The sequence below is a fragment of the Babylonia areolata genome, chromosome 2 (assembly GCF_041734735.1).
Source record: "Babylonia areolata isolate BAREFJ2019XMU chromosome 2, ASM4173473v1, whole genome shotgun sequence".
NCBI lineage: Eukaryota > Metazoa > Mollusca > Gastropoda > Neogastropoda > Buccinidae > Babylonia > Babylonia areolata.
In genome coordinates, this window is record NC_134877.1 from 36672505 (window position 1) to 36693939 (window position 21435).

The window sequence follows — 21435 nt, forward strand, 5'->3', positions numbered from 1 at the left end:
CAATGTCTCTTTTATGTATCTCATTCTACAACTTCTATTGTTTCTTAGAATGGTCACTCGCTGTAAAACATATCCATATCAATTGCCATCATTCTGCCCACAGCTATGCCATGGATAATTATTGTGGTTACAAGTGATCTCATTGATTTGTTGGGAACATGTTCTTCCTCTAGTATCGCGGGTCTTCATCTTCACCTATTGACATCGGAAGTGAACAGGTCAAAATCTTGTAAAAGTGATTTATACCTGATGTTTCGTGGCTTCTTCCTTGAGACGTCAGGACAGTTCGTTGTTTATCATCAATTTTCAGTGTAACTACCATTTGTAGTAAACATGCTGCGACGCATAATGAAAACGTATTGGCTTTTAGCACCTGGTTGTGGACCATACGTTTGATTCAGAATTATAGGTCAAATGAGCTTGATAATGGACATTACGTTTGATTCCGATTTGTAGGTCAAATGAAATCTAGTTTCTTTCCTCGATCGCTACCCCAGTGAACTGATGACATATATAAAAGTTATTTTTTCTCATGTATTTTTAAAAAGTTGAATAGGGCAAGAGTACGCACATGAACCCACACACACTCGTACACACACACGCTCAAACACACACACACACACACACACACACACACACACACACACACACACACACACACACACACACACACACACACACACACACATTGGCATCCACGCACATACGCATGCACTCACGCACGCGCACACACGCATAAGCGCGAGGGTTCCCACCTGTCGCGTCCCCAAAACACGGTTCCTTACCTTTTCTTTAAAAAATGTCACACAAGTCACGTTTTTTAGAGTATATAACTTGCTGTTTCAGACAGAACGGCTGTCTTTTACTTGGTCCACAGAGAACTTCGTAAATCAGTGGGTATTTTCATTGAATCTGTTGTCTGCTCCATGTTTTCTGTGTTTGTCTTTGTACGGGTGCTGAAGTCCTTCACTTATTAAGTGTTGAGCTTGGCGCCCAAACACTCCAATTCTTTGAGGATGGTTAACCATCTTCTCCTAGCTTCAACCCACCGGCTTTTGTTGTTGTTGGTATTGTTGTTGTTTGTTTGTTTGTTTTTGTTTTGTTTTGTTTGTTTGCTTGTTTGTTTGTTTGTTTGTTTGTTTGTTTGTTTTTTAGCTAAAAGAAAATTGGAGTCATTAACCTTTTTTTAAGTGGAGATGTCAATTTCCTTTGTTTTTGTGAACAGTTTTGAATTCTGTTACGTTTGAGAATAGTTATATGTTCAACTGGTTAGAAAATGAAGAGTAAGAACGCGTAGGATGACTCGATTTATTTGCAAATTGTGTTTGACAGTTTATGTTGATTTAGTGTACTGTTAGAAAATACTGCTCGTGGTTCAAACTTCTTTTGTTATGCCGTTGCGCTTTATTATTCTTGCATGTCACTTTGCTCATTGCCCTTTTCAGTCTGATTTTTCTTCGTGGTTTTTTGTTAGTGGTTTCTGATATAGCATTACGTTATGGTTGTGTGGCAGAAAGAAAAAGCTTCATTCCACTCGCTCATAGTTACGAGCATAATTTCTTTCAGGTCTAGTTGATAAGCGGTCTTAATTACTTTGGTCGTTTGATTAACATGCCTCTTGCTTGAGGCAGCTCACTATTCGGTAAATCTTTCAAACATTTTTTTTTCTGTGCCGCAGTTCACTCGTCTCAAAGAAGGTAATATCTCTCATGGACCAAAGAATTTACAGACTGTATTCCACAGTTTCAGATAGTAAAAGATTCATTTCAAATTATTAGAGGTCCGCATTTAGACACTGTATTGTATAGTTTCGCATTGTATTGTATTGTATTGCGTTGCGTTGCGTTGCATTTTATTGCATTGCATTGTATTGTATTCATGACGTGGAGTTCAGGCTGTAGACCCTGTCCGAGTTCATTTCTTGTGATACAAAATAGAGTGATTCCATAAAATTGTTGAAAAGACATTCTTCTTCTGGTGTTGTAGCTGCTCATTGTCACTACTTCATTGGCACTGGAAACGAACAGGTCAAAATCTTGCAAAGCCAATAAATACTTCATGTTTTGTAGCTTCTTCATGAAGAAACATTATACGAGTTTTCATGATTACTTGATCAAGTTTCGGCAATACCCGAACAGAGGTGAAAGGAATACAGTTGTTCGTTTCATGTGTAATAAATCCAAACTATGGAGTCCTCGTCTTTATAAACGAAAAGAAACAAGCATCATCATATATGCAGACGTTACCGACTTGACCAACAAGGCAGAAAGCACATGTGCAACAAAAATCTTCCAGTACATGCTCTGTAAATCATGGATGATCCTTTTTCAGAAAAATCAGCCTGTGTTACCTGTTCTTCGTCGGTGAGAACTCATGTCCTCATATCATAATCAGATTCTGCATGGGAGGGGTAAAGGAGGGTGGGGGGCGTGTGTGTGCGCATGTGTGTGTGTGTGTGTGTGTGTGTGTGTGTGTGTGTGTGTGTGTGTGTGTGTGTGTGTGTGTGTGTGTGTGAATCTTGTATCTGTTGCTCATCAATCCATTCCGTTGTGTCTTGTTTGTTCAGCGATGAAGGTTGTGGCAGTGCTGTTGATGACACTGGTGGTGGCCTATGCCGCTCCCGAGAAACGGTTCCTCATCAAAGACATCGGAGACCTCATCAACAATCTTGGCAATCAGCTCACCCAAGTGTTCAACTCTGCCAAACACGAATTCGAAAAAATCGTTGGTGGCCAAGGTAATGTCAATTTGAATGATAATGAATACGCTTCTTTATGCTCATGAACGTGTAGCGATGATAAAACTAAGTCATTCAGACCGCGACTGACATGAATTCTTTGTGTGTTGAGTAGTGTCATATTTTGTCCCAAATATTGAAAAAGACACTCACACGATCCCTGCTGATTCCTAGTTTGTCTTTTGAATGTAGCAGGGTGGTATGTATGCATTGTACAGGTTTGTTACTGTCCGATTTCTTTGGGAGATTTGCTTCTCTGCCAGTTCAAATCAAACTGAGATATTACGGCATCACTGTGTAGGAAAGCGAAGATTTCTCGCCAAATGGACATATTAGATTGAAAACCACATTTCGTTCTGCAACTGTATATGCTGGCTACTCACACAAAAGTATGTTCAGTACAATTATTGATCACTGACTTGAAACCACCGAAGACTGACAAACCTTGAGCTTCATCAATGAACACGTAGTCACAGTTGCACGTGATAATGGCATCTCGTTCTCAAACTTAATATCTACAATGTGTCAAATAGTTTTGTCCACACTATCAGTTGCTTGAGTCACATGTGTAAATCATTTGGTCTAGTTATCTTCTTACTTCTAAATCTGTTGATTCTGTGTTTTACATGAAACAAACACGACACTGCTTTCGTGGCTGTGCTTACAACATACACTATGTTTCAGTCGACTTCGACAACGTCGTGCATCTGCTCGTCGGCCAGATTGATTCTGACACCACTGAGGGAGCCTGTGAAGCAGCCTGTACTAAAGGTGCCTCTGTTATTCTGGGACCTGCTGCACCAATGGCTGGCCTGGTCTGTGGACCTGCCTGCAAAGCGTGAGTGCACAGCAACGCATTTCACAGGATAATATAATCATTGGAAATGAGAGGTTCTGAGATCAAATCCATCATAAGACAAGGATTTTTTTTTTTTTTTTTTTTTTTTGTGGTTTGGATGTTAGTGACGAGAATGAGAGAATAGCAAATACACAACAATGCGACATACACTTAACTGTCGTAAATTATCTACACAGTTAAGGGGTCTGTCCTTGGCTGACTTACTGAAGGCAAAAACTACACTTCGATCAGTAAATATGTGAATACATCAACTTAAACAAAAGCACAACTCTCTTTAGAACATTTCTTTCTTTCTTTCTTTCTTCATGTATTTATTTATACCTCCGAAAACGGAATATGGCTGCCTACATGGTTGGGTAAAAACTGTCATACACGTAAAAGCCCACTCGTGTACATACGAGTGAATGTGGGAGTTGCAGCCCAGGGACGCAGAAGAAAAGGAAGAAGGGGAAGTATTTATTTATTCATTTATTTATTTATCTATTTATTTATTCATCTTTGTGTGTGTCTACATGTGTGAGTGTGTGAATGTGTGTGTGTGTGTGTGTGTGTGTGTGTGTGTGTGTGTGTGTGTGTGTGTGTGTGTGTGCGTGTGTGTGTGTGCGTGTGTGTGTGATTAAACTTGTATATCACATTCTTGTATTCATATGATAATGTTTTAACAGCAAGCATCAGGCATACGATCTGGCATACGTAAAAGGATCAACGGCACTGACTCAGAAATATAATTACGAGTCAACGAATTCACACCCAGACTTTCTTTGCGAACACAGCCAGTGGTAAACAGTGTCCGTCTTGAATATTATGAACTGTGTGATGGAAGATCTGATAACTGATCTGAGTGATTGATCTTGTGGTGATTTCAATCCATAAACATAAATTCCTTCTGTGTGTTCCAGTGCCCTGGCCAAGATCGAGGAGGCTGCTGGTTAATAATTATTAAAAGCTAGCCTGTCATCATCATCACCGGGATTTGTTTTGTGCAGTGAAAATGCGTACAGCGAAAAAAACAACTTTGCTGATACAAATTTTTCAATCGATTTCAAACCATTCTTGCACAGACAATTGAAAACTTACGTCTGTCATCTTGTAAAACTTCCGTGTGTCGTCTGTTGATTTCCATGTGGATCAATAAAGTGTTTTTGAACTGAATTGAATTTTGGTGTTGGGTTGTCTTCTGTGTTTGTCTGTCCATCACTTCACATCTCTCTCTCTCTCTCTCTCTCTCTCTCTCTCTCTCTCTCTCTCTCTCTCTCTCTCTCTCTCTCGACGGTTGCGGTGGTAGAATGGTTAGAGCGCTGAATTCTCGCGTCTTTGAAGGACGGGCGCTATGTAAATTATAAATATCCATATCCTCCTCCTCTTCCTCCTCCTCTCTCTCTCTCTCTCTCTCTCTTTCTCTCTCTCTATCTCTGCTTTTTCAGAGTAACACAACACAAAAAGAAAAAAATCTGATTGATATTTGATGAACAAAAGACAGCACTGCTTTTTATAGTAACACAACAACAAAACCTGAATGATATTTGATGAACAAAAAACAGCTGCACACCAGTACACTGTAATAAAAAGTCCAAATTTCATGCAGATCATAAACATGTAAATAACCAGCACCGCCTCTATCATGGTTACAACACGCCCTCTTCTCATCACACACCCACACATACACACTCGCATGCGAGAGCACGCGCATACAAACGGACAGCAAAATAACACCGTCCATATTGGGTTCAAACAAGCGATTTCCATGGCTTTCAGCAGACTGAGACTAAGCCAGGAGCATACACTTTGCACTGTCAACGATACCCGGAACATTGTGATGTGGGAGTACAAAGCTGTCCCATTCAAACTGCAGCCAATCGCAAACGTTTGGTTAAAAAAAATTCAGTTTAATCACGCACATCTGCAAATTATCCCAACCGCCTGAAATTTTACACTGATGTTTCTCTCCTTGATGCCTAAACGGGTGAAGCGTTCTTGTAATACCATCTTTCATTATTTGAGAAATTTCTTCAGCTGTGTAAAAGCTTTTTCCACTTTTTCAGCAGAGTTCTACTATAAAGGGTTTTTTTCATATCGAGTAAATCAACTTTTGATTACATGAGGGTTTTTTTTTTCCTTCGCAGATCTCTTTATTTTATTATATATATCTTCATAAAAATTGCACAAGACGACATATATATATATATATATATATATGTGTGTGTGTGTGTGTGTGTGTGTGTGTGTGCGTGTGTGTGTGTGTGTGTGTAATATTTCTTTCATGGATAATAGATTTTTGGCCTACCCTTAACATCAAACTATAACAACAAAAATGCAACTGTTTTCAAATAAAACACTAAACCCACTGTACCTGATGAGAGAAACTGTCGTGGCATCAACTGAATACATTCACATTGTTATAGCATGAAAAATCCTTATTCTGTCATCGTCAGAAATGTGCTATGCATACCGCTTTTTCAGTTCAATACCTGGCGATTTTAATGTGTTGAATATATGTTGCTGAAGACAGTCCTTTACCCTTCAACCTCTTGTTTCCAAAAACGTGGAGAGTATGTTTCAAACAAAGAGATATTACGAAGAAAGCTCTTTTTTTCTTTCTTTTTTTCAAAATTGTTCAAAGTAATCTGGTATGTATACTGTCATGAACATTTGCCATTCACTTTAATTTTACACTTCATTACGGATGTAATCCGTATCACGCGATTCAATATGCTCTTCTGTGATAATCTGTCTTCGTGATGATATAACTATGTTGTGCTCTGAAGATTTTGCCGGACTGACTCATTACGCAAAGGTTAATCATGGCGAACTTTTGTAACATCTCTATGGAAGCATACACTCTTGCAAAAATTGATGTACTTTCTTAGAACGTGTCCTTGTATTTATTCGGAAACGTAAAAGATTCTCGTTCCATTGAATGGCTTGATGCGGCTTTGCAAGGACTCTAAATCATGGGAGGTTTACTGTTTAGGGGGTCGTCACTTACGTGTCTTGATAACGTGTGTCTTAATACCCCAATTGCCTTTATTTAGTCTCACCAGGGTATTAAGATAATTTTATTAAGAAATGGTGCCACATTTTCACGGAACTATCGGGATGCTAAATACTGAGGACGATCTAGAAATCGCCCGCACGCAGGAAAGAACCCCACACACATTCCCACACACCCCTGTCAGGGAAAACCACGCCCTGTAATTGTACGCTTTCAAATCCAGGAAGTCGAAGAACAAAGTGTTAGCAGACCTCTGAAAACTGAAGAACAATGGTGTGTCGGTGAGGGAGTGTTAGGCCACGCTTTCTCGCGATCCCACGCTTTCTTTCACTGTACGAAACAGCGTGGGATTGTGAGAAATCGTCAAGAGCGCCTTCCCCTTTTTTCGTTTTTTTCCCCTTACATACATACATATATCTATCTATCTATCTATCTATCTATCTATATATATATATATATATATATATATATATATTCATTGTCATCGATGTTGATTCTTGTCTTTTCCCAGCATAAATCTTGGAGAAAAATGAGAGAGAGAGAAAAAGAAGAGAGAGAAAGCAGGGTATGATAAGGATCATTGTAATGATGATGGCACCAGCGTAGACGTCGACGGTGATGACACTGAAACTATCATCTGATACAGTTCACATGAGACAGCTCACTGCAATGCAGACACCTCGAATTCAACATCAGGAATGATAGCAAACAACAAAATCATGGCAATAATGTATGAATCAAGCAGAAATATATACCAAGAAGACCCTAATATTTCACGATGGATGTTGGGAATAACATCGAAATGAAAAAAAAAATTTACATCAAAGATTTAATGTGACTGAGTAGGGTTTTTTTCACAATGCTGCACCCTCGCGTAGTGAGCATGACAACGGAACCAATTAATTAGTTTTGATGTTTGTGGTGATGCAGCCTTTTCTGTCACATTGATTTAAAACGTTCCATCGTTTCACGCTTGTTCATAAGTTCATTTGTATGTGTTTGCATCAATTCGCATGCAACATCTCTCTGAAATTAGCTCTTTTATTTCAGAAAAAAAAACACACTCAGATTATGAAAATATTATTCAGGCTATACAGAATCAAGGAAGGAAAACAAACCAACCAAGCAAACACACACACACACACACACACACACACACACACGCACGCACGCACGCACGCACGCGCGCACGCACACACACACACACACACACACACACACACACACACACACACACACACACACACACACACATGAACAAAGTCTCAAGACGATCCTGTGTTATCACCATTGACGTCTTCACTAACTTCACCCTTCGTCCCTTCGTCGACCCATCTTTCTAATAATAATGATAAGTAATTATACATCGCTGAATCTTGTGCAGAGACAAATCAAAGCGCTTCCACACCAGTCATTCACATGCATGCATTTAACTCTGAACTGTGAAAACTGAAGACAAGGAAGAGGCAGGGGAGGGAGGCTATCTTGAGAAGAGATGGGTTTTAAGGCCAGACTTGAAAGAACTGTGTTCGGAGACCTGACGAAGCAAAAAAGAATGTTCATTCCAAGTGCAAGGTCCAGGGACAGAGAAAGAACGGCGGCCGACAGTGGAATGTTTGAATCTGGGTTTTCGTAAATAGAGCAGATCCGGTTTCTCATGCTTTCTCACAATTGAATAAAAACGTGGCAAGTTTTCTCGTGAGATCTAATTAAAAGTATTCCTCTCTCTCTTTCAGATGAAGAGAGTGAGTAACCTATCTTCTTTATATATCTTCTTCTTCTTCAAGTTAACAGCTTAAAAACATGTTGACCATGCTTTATTAGGTGGATGGTAAATTCAGTTTGAACATGTTTATAATATGAATCCAGTTGGTGTCACAACAGTTCCTCTCGTCAAATACAATGGGTTTTGTGTTTCATTTGAAAAAAACAAAGTTGTATTGTGTTCTTTTAGCTTGAGGACAGGCTATAATCTAGGCTTATACAAGAAATATTACATGCATGTCATAGCTATCTTTTTCTTAATTAACACTTCTTTCTTATGTGATGTTTTGCATCTACATTGTTTAGTGCTATTTTTCTGGTCATTGTTATAAAACAAATTTTTAAAAAAGGATGAATAAACATAATTATTTCCCAAGAAAAAAACAACAAAACAAATAAACGAACGAACAAAAAACCCACAAAAATCAACGGTAGATTTATTCGATATGAAAAGTCTTTTGGTGTAAGAACTGTATTGTGAAAAAAAGAAAAAAAGGAAATGCTTTCACACATCAGAAAAGATTTCTCAAATTTTAAAGCTGGAATTACAAACGTACGTATTTGCCATCGATAATAGAAACACATCAATGTAAAATTTCAGATTGTTAGGGCAAGTTGTAGAGGCGTGTGTGTGTGTGATTTAACTGAAGTAACCAAAGTATTGCGATTGCCTGCAGTTTGAATTCATGTCGTTTGGATTACCAGCCAATGACACTTCCACATCACAATGGTCCGAGTATCGCTGACAGCGCAAAGTGTGTGCTCCTGACTTTAATAAGAGCCCAGGAGATCGCTGGTTTGAACCCAATACGGGCAGTACTGTTTTATTGTTTGTGATGTGTGTGTGCGCTCGTAAGCAAGTGTATGTGTGGGTGTGAGTGTGTGATGGGGGTGGGGTCGTGTTATGACCACGATATAGCTAGTGCTGGTTATAAAGTGTATGATATTCAGACTTTATCTTAGTGTAGTATGTGTACATATGTACCAAAATATTCTGCCTGTGTTCATCCAATGTCATTCAGATCTTTTCGTTTTGCGTTGTATTATATCTTAAAAAAGCACAGAGAGAGAGAGAGAGAGAGAGAGAGAGAGAGAGAGAGATGTGGAGTGATGGAAAGACAAATACATAAGAACAATCCAACACCAAGATGACAGACACAAAATTTTATTTGTCTGGACAAGAATGGTCTGAAATCAACAGGGAACTTTTAATCAGCAAAAGTTTGTTTTTTTCGCTGTACGCATTTTCACTGCACAAAACAAATCCCGTGATGATGATGACGGGCTAGCTTTCAACCAGCAGCCTCCTCGATCTTGGCCAGGGCACTGGAACACACAGAAGGAATGTATGTTTATGTGTTGAAATCACCACAAGATCAATCACTCAGATCACTTCAGATCAATACTTCAGATCTTCCATCACACAGTCCATGATATTCAAGACAGACTCTGATTGCTGTTTGCATACCACTGGCTGTTCTTGCATAGAAAGTCTAGGTGTGAACTCCTTTACTCATATTTATCTTTATTTCTGAGTTAGTATCGTTGGTCCTTTAAGTTAACATCCGTATACCTGATCCTTCCTTTTTGTCTTCGCATGTCATCATTCGAAAACCTGAATGCTTAAGCTTAAACAGATGCACAGACACACACACTCACACAAGATGAGTGTGTGTGTGTGTGTGTGTGTGTGTGTGTGTGTGTGTGTGTGTGTGTGTGTGTGTGTGTGTGTGTGTGTGTGTGTGTGTGTGTGTGTGATTAAAAGGAATTGTGCTTTTGTTTAAAGTTGATGTAGTCATATGTTTGCAGTACAATGTATAGTTTTGGCCTTCAGTGAGATAGTCACAGACAGACCCCTTAGCGGTGTAGATTCGTTTACGAAACGTAAGTATAAATTATGTCACTTTGTTGTGACTTTGTCTTGTACTCTCACCTACGTCACTAGCATCCAAACCACCACTCAAAGGTAATAGAAGAGCAAAAATTCCTTGTCGCCATGATGGACTTGGTCTCAGAAACTCTCATTTTCAATGACTGTCCAATTTTCTGCCTCATGAGCGCTGGTCCACTACCGACTATAGCTGTGATGGACGTTACATTATACTCACGCTTTGCAGGCAGGTCCACAGACCAGGCCAGCCAGTGGTGCAGCAGGTCCCAAAATAGCGGTGGCACCGGCAGTGCAGGCGGTCTGACACGCTCCCTCGGTGGCATCGGAATCAATCTGATTGACCAGCAGGTCTACCACGTGGTCGAAGTTGACTGAAATAAAGTGAAGCATGAACATTCAGGTCACATCATGTTCGAAAAAACAACAACAACAAAACCGAAACAAAAAAAGGGAAAAAAAACACCCAAAAACAAAAACATAGCAACAACAGCAACAAAACAACAACAACCAAACAAAACAACAACAGCAACAACAACAGCAACAACAAACACGTAGGAATATGCGTTACCTGACTCTGTCAAAGTCAAGAACAGAAATTCGACAGACAATGCCGCAGTTCTTTTAATAACTGTCAACACCATCTCAGGCTTTGATCATTCTTTGTTGCTATAATTCTGTCTTGCCTTCTTTTATTCAGACTTCATCCGCCTGCCCCCTACCTTTATGGTGCCATGCCCCTCTCCCCCCACCCTCCCCTGCCTTCAACCCCCCTCCACTCCAAAAAAGGAAGAAGAAACACAACACGTCTTCACTTTCATTCCGTGTAGTGGTCGAAAGGAGTGTGAAATGGAACTGATGGCTGCTGAAAATTACTGCAAGACACTTTTCCAAATGAACAGACTGTGTACTTCATGCTTCTAAAACATTTGACCAGTGGATGGGAATGTGGCTAAACTGTTGAGGAGAGAAAGTGGACAAATCTGTGCTATTGTTTTACTTAATAAGTCTGTAATCCCGCTCTTGCTTAGCGATAACAATTGAAATCAAGAATGATTACCGTTAGCAGTAATTGTTCTGCAAAGCGTATCCATTCCATCAAACACACTCGTATCAATCATAACCTTCTGTCTAAGGTTTTGCTATCATCATCATCATCAACATCACCACATAATGGTGTTACACTTACTGTTCTCCCCAGAAGTGAGTTTTTCGAACTCATTTTTGGCAGAGTTGAACACATGGGTGAGCTGGTTGCCAAGGTTGTTGAAGAGGTCCCCGATCTCCTTGATGAGAAATCGTTTCTGGGGAGCGGCATGGGCCACCACCAGTGTCATCAACAGCACTGCCACAACCTTCATCGCTGAACAGTCAACGCACAAGATGGAGGTACTGAGCAAGAGAAGCACTGTCTGTTCAAGAACGAATTGCATCACATTCTAAATAACGATTGATCCTGTAATGATATGTGATATATATATATATATATATGCCTATGAAATTATGTATATGTATTTATCTATTTTTAAAAAAAACTATAAAAAAAACTATGATTCACACAAATATGAATGCAGGAATAACGTATTTCTTGAAAATATCACACACACACACACACACACACACACACACACACACACACACACACACACACACACACACACACACACACACACACACGCACACACACACTAAAGAGTGGAAGAAAAAAAAACAACCAAACAAACAAACAACAAAAACCAAGCAAAAACAACAATAAGAAACAAACAAACAAGCAGCAACAAAGAAACAAACCAACAATAAAAAAAAAAAATTTCAAGAAGAAGAAGAACAAAAACCCACACGCACACAAACACCATCTAGAAAATGTTCATTCAGTTGGTAGTGAAGACAGATAAGAGCTCACCATGGAAGGAACGGACATGCAACAGACACAATGCAAAATACTTACTGATTGAGTTCTCTGCACGCCGAATGGAAGACAGACAAACATCTGTCTGAGAAAGCAACTTATATACCTTCAAAACCGTGAGTTTGATAACTTTTTTTTAAGAAGAAAAAAAAAGAAAAAGGCAAACAAAAAATCTTGCGGAATTAAATCGTTTTGGGATCGTGCGCAAAAAGTAGGGCAGAGATACTTTCAGCACAGGTGTGTGTGTGTGTGTGTTGTGTGTGTGTGTGTGCATGTGTGTGTGTGTGTGTGTGTGTGTGTGTGTGTGTGTGTGTGTGTGTGTGTGTGTGTGTGTGTGAAAGTATTTGTGCTTGTGTTTGCGCACACATATGCACGTATGTTTTGGAAGTGTGGGTTTTTTTTTATAGATATAAATTCGTTTTCTGTGTCAGTCGTTCACAAGAGTAAAAAATGAAAAAAAAATGGAAAAAAAAAAAAAAAAAAAAAACCGGAAAAAAACCGCTCGTCCACACTCAAGTGTTCATGTACACAATTCATGGAAGTCATTACTTAATACAACTGCAACAACAAGAAAACAAAAACAAACAAAAAATCCCGAGCAAAAAGCACTTGGTGTTATTTTCTCTACAACTATAACTGTAGACGATACTGTCAGGTTGAAATATGAACATAAACTGGAAGAAATCCAGCAGATATTTAGGACCTGGTCAAAAAGAAAAGTGACACCTTATGGTTCTGAAACACTGTCATTAACTATGCCAAAAACGTTCACATCTGTCAAGGAATTTTACCAGTTTTTCACACATTTGAATGAAACAACAACACAAATATGAATATATGTATATATACATATATATTTGTCTACCTACTTATCCATCTATCTAGAAGGTAACAAGTAAACAAACATTCCGTTATTTCTATAATAATGTTGTTGTTGTTTTTGTTTGTTTTTTTAATATATATATATATATATATATATATATATATATATATAAACTTTGCAAATAGATTACATGTACTGATTTTTATGAGACAGAAAAGGAAATAAATTGGGGAAAACCATGTGTCTGATGTCCTTATGAAATCGGTGGTCTCAAATGTTGAAGCTATAATCATTTATGTCATCCATTAGAATCAAATTGCGAAAAAGGGTTTCACACATGCCCAGATATACAGAAACGTGGTGTTTCGGCAGACAATACACTTTGACACAAACTATTGAAGATTGTCAAGCAAAGCATATGATTTTCCTACCGGGAATTTTGTTTGGCGTAACGAGAAAGGAAATGATGACTATGACGTTTCAACTTGAAGACAAAGGATTATCACACATGTTCAATGGCGAAAAGAGATCAGCAGGAAAATGCATGATCTCTTGAAGAGACACCCAGAGCTCTGCTTTAGACAATCATAAATGACATCCATCGCAAGGTCCTCATGTTTTAACCAGCAGGCTATAAATAACCTTCTTTGACCTGAATGAAACAGTGATTGACAATCATCATCTGGATGCAACCAAGATGAGTCAGGGGTGAGCACGGTGCGTAGAACACCAAAGGCGGTTGCCAAGAAAGGTGATCGAAGAGTGGGGTCCCTGAGCAGCTGCCAGAAGGGAGTGAATACAGAAGTGTCGTGCTGTTACAACTTCTTCGTTCGTGGGCTGCAACTCCCACGTTCACTCGTGTGGGCTTTTACGTGTATTACCGGTTTTACCCCGTCATGTAAGCAGCCATACTCCGTTTTCGGGGGTGTGCATGCTAGGTATGTTCTTGTTTCCATAACCCACCGAATGCTGATATGGATTACAGGATCTTTAACGTGCGTATTTGATCTTCTGCGTGCGTATACACACGAAGGGGGTTCAGGAACAAACAGGTCTGCACATATGTTGACCTGCGAGATCGGAAAAATCTCCACCCTTTACCCACCAGGCGCCGTTACCGAGATTCGAACCCGGGGCCCTCAGATTGAACGTCCAACGCTTTAACCACACGGCTATTGCGCCCGTAATCTTTTTTATATGTTAGAGCAAAGGACAGGAGTGGAGATCGGGGGTGGGGGAGGGGGGAGCATATTGTTATTAGTGTTGTTGATGTTGCACTTGTTCTTGATCTTGCTTTTGCTATTGCTGTCACTGTTTTGCCGATGTTGTTATCAGTAGAAGTAGTAGTGTGTTTGTGTATGCGTGTGTGATTTCATCTTAAAGAGTCACAAACGCTATATCGTTTTGATGATTGTCTGAGACAGCATCGCCACTTCAGAAACTGCATCTGACCCCCATGAGTGTGCGGGCTGCACAATGGTTTGTGCGATGTGGATTTGCTGTCACAGATCTTGTCAAACGGATGCTTCATACGAGTCTCTTTTGCTTCTTCGTAATAGTACTGGGTCATTTGTGCCACATACGCATTTATCTCTCTACTTGTTCGTTTGCTCCGTGGAATTGCAAACGGTTATAAGTGTTTGCTTTCTTCTTCTTGTTGTTTTTGTTTTGTTTTGTTTTTTGCTGCCCCATCATCTGCACAGTTTATTGGCATTATTCCCTCGCCGCTCATTCCGATTCCCCCATACACAGCCACACCCGGATTTGTCTGTCGGAGTCCAAGCGTCGGCACAGGGAACAATCGATGTTAGGTAACCAGGAGATCACACACCAGAGATGACCCTGGGAACTTGGAATTTTCAGCCTCAATGTCTCTTTTATGTATCTCATTCTACAACTTCTATTGTTTCTTAGAATGGTCACTCGCTGTAAAACATATCCATATCAATTGCCATCATTCTGCCCACAGCTATGCCATGGATAATTATTGTGGTTACAAGTGATCTCATTGATTTGTTGGGAACATGTTCTTCCTCTAGTATCGCGGGTCTTCATCTTCACTACATCATTGACATCGGAAGTGAACAGGGCAAAATCTTGTAAAAGTGATTTATACCTTATGTTTCGTGGCTTCTTCCTTGAGACGTCAGGACAGTTCGTTGTTTATCATCAATTTTCAGTGTAACTACCATTTGTAGTAAACATGCTGCGACGCATAATGAAAACGTATTGGCTTTTAGCACCTGGTTGTGGACCATACGTTTGATTCAGAATTATAGGTCAAATGAGCTTGATAATGGACATTACGTTTGATTCCGATTTGTAGGTCAAATGAAATCTAGTTTCTTTCCTCGATCGCTACCCCGGTGAACTGATGACATATATAAAAGTTATTTTTTCTCAATGTATTTTTAAAAAGTTGAATAGGGCAAGAGTACGCACATGAACCCACACACACTCGTACACACACACGCTCAAACACACACACACACACACACACACACACACACACACACACACACACACACACACACACACACACACACACACACACACACACACACACACACACACACATTGGCATCCACGCACATACGCATGCACTCACGCACGCGCACACACGCATAAGCGCGAGGGTTCCCACCTGTCGCGTCCCCAAAACACGGTTCCTTACCTTTTCTTTAAAAAATGTCACACAAGTCACGTTTTTAAGAGTATATAACTTGCTGTTTCAGACAGAACGGCTGTCTTTTACTTGGTCCACAGAGAACTTCGTAAATCAGTGGGTATTTTCATTGAATCTGTTGTCTGCTCCATGTTTTCTGTGTTTGTCTTTGTACGGGTGCTGAAGTCCTTCACTTATTAAGTGTTGAGCTTGGCGCCCAAACACTCCAATTCTTTGAGGATGGTTAACCATCTTCTCCTAGCTTCAACCCACCGGCTTTTGTTGTTGTTGGTATTGTTGTTGTTTGTTTGTTTGTTTTTGTTTTGTTTTGTTTGTTTGCTTGTTTGTTTGTTTGTTTTTTGGCTAAAAGAAAATTGGAATCATTAACCTTTTTTTAAGTGGAGATGTCAATTTCCTTTGTTTTTGTGAACAGTTTTGAATTCTGTTACGTTTGAGAATAGTTATATGTTCAACTGGTTAGAAAATGAAGAGTAAGAACGCGTAGGATGACTCGATTTATTTGCAAATTGTGTTTGACAGTTTATGTTGATTTAGTGTACTGTTAGAAAATACTGCTCGTGGTTCAAACTTCTTTTGTTATGCCGTTGCGCTTTCTTATTCTTGCATGTCACTTTGCTCATTGCCCTTTTCAGTCTGATTTTTCTTCGGGGTTTTTTGTTAGTGGTTTCTGATATAGCATTACGTTATGTTGTGTGGCAGAAAGAAAAAGCTTCATTCCACTCGCTCATAGTTACGAGCATAATTTCTTTCAGGTCTAGTTGATAAGCGGTCTTAATTACTTTGGTCGTTTGATTAACATGCCTCTTGCTTGAGGCAGCTCACTATTCGGTAAATCTTTCAAACATTTTTTTTTCTGTGCCGCAATTCACTCGTCTCAAAGAAGGTAATATCTCTCATGGACCAAAGAATTTACAGACTGTATTCCACAGTTTCAGATAGTAAAAGATTCATTTCAAATTATTAGAGGTCCGCATTTAGACACTGTATTGTATAGTTTTGCATTGTATTGTATTGTATTGCGTTGCGTTGCGTTGCATTTTATTGCATTGCATTGTATTGTATTCATGACGTGGAGTTCAGGCTGTAGACCCTGTCCGAGTTCATTTCTTGTGATACAAAATAGAGTGATTCCATAAAATTGTTGAAAAGACATTCTTCTTCTGGTGTTGTAGCTGCTCATTGTCACTACTTCATTGGCACTGGAAACGAACAGGTCAAAATCTTGCAAAGCCAATAAATACTTCATGTTTTGTAGCTTCTTCATGAAGAAACATTATACGAGTTTTCATGATTACTTGATCAAGTTTCGGCAATACCCGAACAGAGGTGAAAGGAATACAGTTGTTCGTTTCATGTGTAATAAATCCAAACTATGGAGTCCTCGTCTTTATAAACGAAAAGAAACAAGCATCATCATATATGCAGACGTTACCGACTTGACCAACAAGGCAGAAAGCACAGGGGCAACAAAAATCTTTCAGTACATGCTCTGTAAATCATGGATGATCCTTTTTCAGAAAAATCAGCCTGTGTTACCTGTTCTTCGTCGGTGAGAACTCATGTCTTCATATCATAATCAGGGGTAAAGGAGGGTGGGGGGCGTGTGTGTGCGCATGTGTGTGTGTGTGTGTGTGTGTGTGTGTGTGTGTGTGTGTGTGAATCTTGTATCTGTTCCTCATTCATCCTTTCCGTTCTGTCTTGTTTGTTCAGCGATGAAGGTTGTGGCAGTGCTGTTGATGACACTGGTGGTGGCCTATGCCGCTCCCGAGAAACGATTCCTCATCAAAGACATCGGAGACCTCATTAACAATCTTGGCAATCAGCTCACCCAAGTCTTCAATTCTGCCAAACACGAATTCGAAAAAATCGTTGGTGGCCAAGGTAATGTCAATTTGAATGATAATGAATACGCTTCTTTATGCTCATGAACGTGTAGCGATGATAAAACTAAGTCATTCAGACCGCCGACTGACATGAATTCTTTGTGTGTTGAGTAGTGTTATATTTTGTCCCAAATATTGAAAAAGACACTCACACGATCCCTGCTGGTTCCTAGTTTGTCTTTTGAATGTAGCAGGGTGGTATGTATGCATTGTACAGGTTTGTTACTGTCCGATTTCTTTGGGAGATTTGCTTCTCTGCCAGTTCAAATCAAACTGAGATATTACGGCATCACTGTGTAGGAAAGCGAAGATTTCTCACCAAATGGACATATTAGATTGAAAACCACATTTCGTTGTGCAACTGTATATGCTGGCTACTCACACAAAAGTATGTTCAGTACAATTATTGATCACTGACTTGAAACCACTGAAGACTGACAAACCTTGAGCTTCATCAATGAACACGTAGTCACAGTTGCACGTGATAATGGCATCTCGTTCTCAAACTTAATATCTACAATGTGTCAAATAGTTTTGTCCACACTATCAGTTGCTTGAGTCACATGTGTAAATCATTTGGTCTAGTTATCTTCTTACTTCTAAATCTGTTGATTCTGTGTTTTACATGAAACAAACACGACACTGCTTTCGTGGCTGTGCTTACAACATACATTATGTTTCAGTCGACTTCGACAACGTCGTGCATCTGCTCGTCGGCCAGATTGATTCTGACACCACTGAGGGAGCCTGTGAAGCAGCCTGTACTAAAGGTGCCTCTGTTATTCTGGGACCTGCTGCACCAATGGCTGGCCTGGTCTGTGGACCTGCCTGCAAAGCGTGAGTGCACAGCAACGCTTATCACAGGATAAGATAATCATTGGAAATGAGATGTTCTGAGATCAAATCCATCATAAGACAAGGTGTTTTTTTTATGGGGTTTTTTGTGGGTTTTTTTTTTTTTTTTGATGTTAGTGACGAGAATGGGAGAATAGCAAATAAACAACAATGCGACATACACTTAACTGTCGTAAATTATCTACACAGTTAAGGGGTCTGTCCTTGGCTGACTTACTGAAGGCAAAAACTACACTTCGTTCAGCAAATATGTGAATACATCAACTTTAACAAAAGCACAACTCTTTTTAGAACATTTCTTTCTTTCTTTCTTTCTTTCTTTCTTTCTTCATGTATTTATTTATACCTGCGAAAACGGAATATGGCTGCCTACATGGCGGGGTAAAAACGGTCATACACGTAAAAGCCCACTCGTGTACATCCGAGTGAATGTGGGAGCTGCAGCCCAGGGACGCAGAAGAAAAAGAAGGGGAAGTATTTATTTATTCATTTATTTATTCATTATTTATTTATCTATTTATTTATTCATCTTTGTGTGTGTCTACATGTGTGAGTGTGTGAGTGTGTACGTGTGTGTGTGTGCGTGTGTGTGTGTGCGTGTGTGTGTGATTAAACTTGTATATCACATTCTTGTATTCATATGATAATGTATTAACAGCAAGCATCAGGCATACGATCTGGCATACGTAAAAGGATCAACGGCACTGACTCAGAAATATAATTACGAGTCAACGAATTCACACCCAGACTTTCTTTGCGAACACAGCCAGTGGTAAACAGTGTCCGTCTTGAATATTATGAACTGTGTGATGGAAGATCTGATAACTGATCTGAGTGATTGATCTTGTGGTGATTTCAATCCATAAACATAAATTCCTTCTGTGTGTTCCAGTGCCCTGGCCAAGATCGAGGAGGCTGCTGGTTAATAATTATTAAAAGCTAGCCTGTCATCATCATCACCGGGATTTGTTTTGTGCAGTGAAAATGCGTACAGCGAAAAAAACAACTTTGCTGATACAAATTTTTCAATCGATTTCAAGCCATTCTTGCACAGACAATTGAAAACTTACGTCTGTCATCTTGTAAAACTTCCGTGTGTCGTCTGTTGATTTCCATGTGGATCAATAAAGTGTTTTTGAACTGAACTGAATTGATTTGAATTGAATTTTGGTGTTGGGTTGTCTTCTGTGTTTGTCTGTCCATCACTTCACATCTCTCTCTCTCTCTCTCTCTCTCTCTCTCTCTCTCTCTCTCTCTCTCTCTCTCTCTCGACGGTTGCGGTGGTAGAATGGTTAGAGCGCTGAATTCTCGCGTCTTTGAAGGACGGGCGCTATGTAAATTATAAATATCCATATCCTCCTCTTCCTCCTCTCTCTCTCTCTCTCTCTCTCTCTCTCTCTCTCTCTCTCTCTCTCTCTCTTTCTCTCTCTCTATCTCTGCTTTTTCAGAGTAACACAACACAAAAAGAAAAAAATCTGATTGATATTTGATGAACAAAAAACAGCACTGCTTTTTATAGTAACACTACAACAAAACCTGAATGATATTTGATGAACAAAAAACAGCTGCACACCAGTACACTATAATAAAAAGTCCAAATTTCATGCAGATCATAAACATGTAAATAACCAGCACCGCCTCTATCATGGTTATAACACGCCCTCTTCCCATCACACACCCACACATACACACTCGCATGCGAGAGCACGCGCATACCAACGGACAGCAAAATAACACCGTCCATATTGGGTTCAAACAAGCGATTTCCATGGCTTTCAGCAGACTGAGACTAAGCCAGGAGCATACACTTTGCACTGTCAACGATACCCGGAACATTGTGATGTGGGAGTACAAAGCTGTCCCATTCAAACTGCAGCCAATCGCAAACGTTTGGTTAAAAAAAATTCAGTTTAATCACGCACATCTGCAAATTATCCCAACCGCCTGAAATTTTACACTGATGTTTCTCTCCTCGATGCCTAAACGGGTGAAGCGTTCTTGTAATACCATCTTTCATTATTTGAGAAATTTCTTCAGCTGTGTAAAAGCTTTTTCCACTTTTTCAGCAGAGTTCTACTATAAAGGGTTTTTTTCATATCGAGTAAATCAACTTTTGATTACATGAGGGTTTTTTTTTTCCTTCGCAGATCTCTTTATTTTATGATATATATCTTCATAAAAATTGCACAAGACGATATATATATATATATATATATATATGTGTGTGTGTGTGTGTGTGTGTGTGTGTGTGTGTGTGTGTGTGTGTGTGTGTGTGTTGTGTGTGTGTGTGTGTGTGTGTGTGTGTGTGTGTAATATTTCTTTCATGGATAATAGATTTTTGGCCTACCCTTAACATCAAACTATAACAACAAAAATGCAACTGTTTTCAAATAAAACACTAAACCCACTGTACCTGATGAGAGAAACTGTCGTGGCATCAACTGAATACATTCACATTGTTACAGCATGAAAAATCCTTATTCTGTCATCGTCAGAAATGTGCTATGCATACCGCTTTTTCAGTTCAACACCTGGCGATTTTAATGTGTTGAATATATGTTGCTGAAGACAGTCCTTTACCCTTCAACCTCTTGTTTCCAAAAACGTGGAGAGTATGTTTCAAACAAAGAGATATTACGAAGAAAGCTCTTTTTTTCTTTCTTTTTTTCAAAATTGTTCAAAGTAATCTGGTATGTATACTGTCATGAACATTTGCCATTCACTTTAATTTTACACTTCATTACGGATGTAATCCGTATCACGCGATTCAATATGCTCTTCTGTGATAATCTGTCTTCGTGATGATATAACTATGTTGTGCTCTGAAGATTTTGCCTGACTGACTCATTACGCAAAGGTTAATCATGGCGAACTTTTGTAACATTTCTATGGAAGCATACACTCTTGCAAAAATTGATGTACTTTCTTAGAACGTGTCTTTGTATTTATTCGGAAACGTAAAAGATTCTCGTTCCATTGAATGGCTTGATGCGGCCTTGCAAGGGCTCTAAATCATGGGGGGTTTACTGTTTAGGGGTT

The 21435-nt window shown here is 39.4% G+C and overlaps 3 protein-coding genes across 3 annotated transcripts; 2 read left to right on the forward strand and 1 right to left on the reverse strand.

The window, feature by feature from the left end:
- The first annotated feature begins 773 nt into the window (after positions 1–773).
- On the forward strand, positions 774–4748 carry LOC143279424 (conotoxin Cl14.12-like). Its single transcript, XM_076583469.1, has 4 exons — positions 774–893; positions 2567–2737; positions 3422–3575; positions 4496–4748. The coding sequence occupies exons 2-4, from the start codon at positions 2569–2571 to the stop codon at positions 4527–4529; spliced, it is 357 nt and encodes a 118-aa protein (XP_076439584.1). The 5' UTR covers positions 774–893; positions 2567–2568; the 3' UTR covers positions 4530–4748.
- Positions 4749–9501: 4753 nt separating this feature from the next.
- Positions 9502–12296, reverse strand: LOC143279425 (conotoxin Cl14.12-like). The gene is made up of 4 exons (XM_076583470.1): positions 12189–12296; positions 11430–11603; positions 10461–10614; positions 9502–9678 (listed from the first exon to the last, which is right to left on the reverse strand). The coding sequence occupies exons 2-4, from the start codon at positions 11599–11601 to the stop codon at positions 9645–9647; spliced, it is 360 nt and encodes a 119-aa protein (XP_076439585.1). The 5' UTR covers positions 11602–11603; positions 12189–12296; the 3' UTR covers positions 9502–9644.
- Positions 12297–15735: 3439 nt separating this feature from the next.
- Positions 15736–19541, forward strand: LOC143279426 (conotoxin Cl14.12-like). Its single transcript, XM_076583471.1, has 4 exons — positions 15736–15754; positions 17369–17539; positions 18225–18378; positions 19289–19541. The coding sequence occupies exons 2-4, from the start codon at positions 17371–17373 to the stop codon at positions 19320–19322; spliced, it is 357 nt and encodes a 118-aa protein (XP_076439586.1). The 5' UTR covers positions 15736–15754; positions 17369–17370; the 3' UTR covers positions 19323–19541.
- Positions 19542–21435: the final 1894 nt, after the last annotated feature.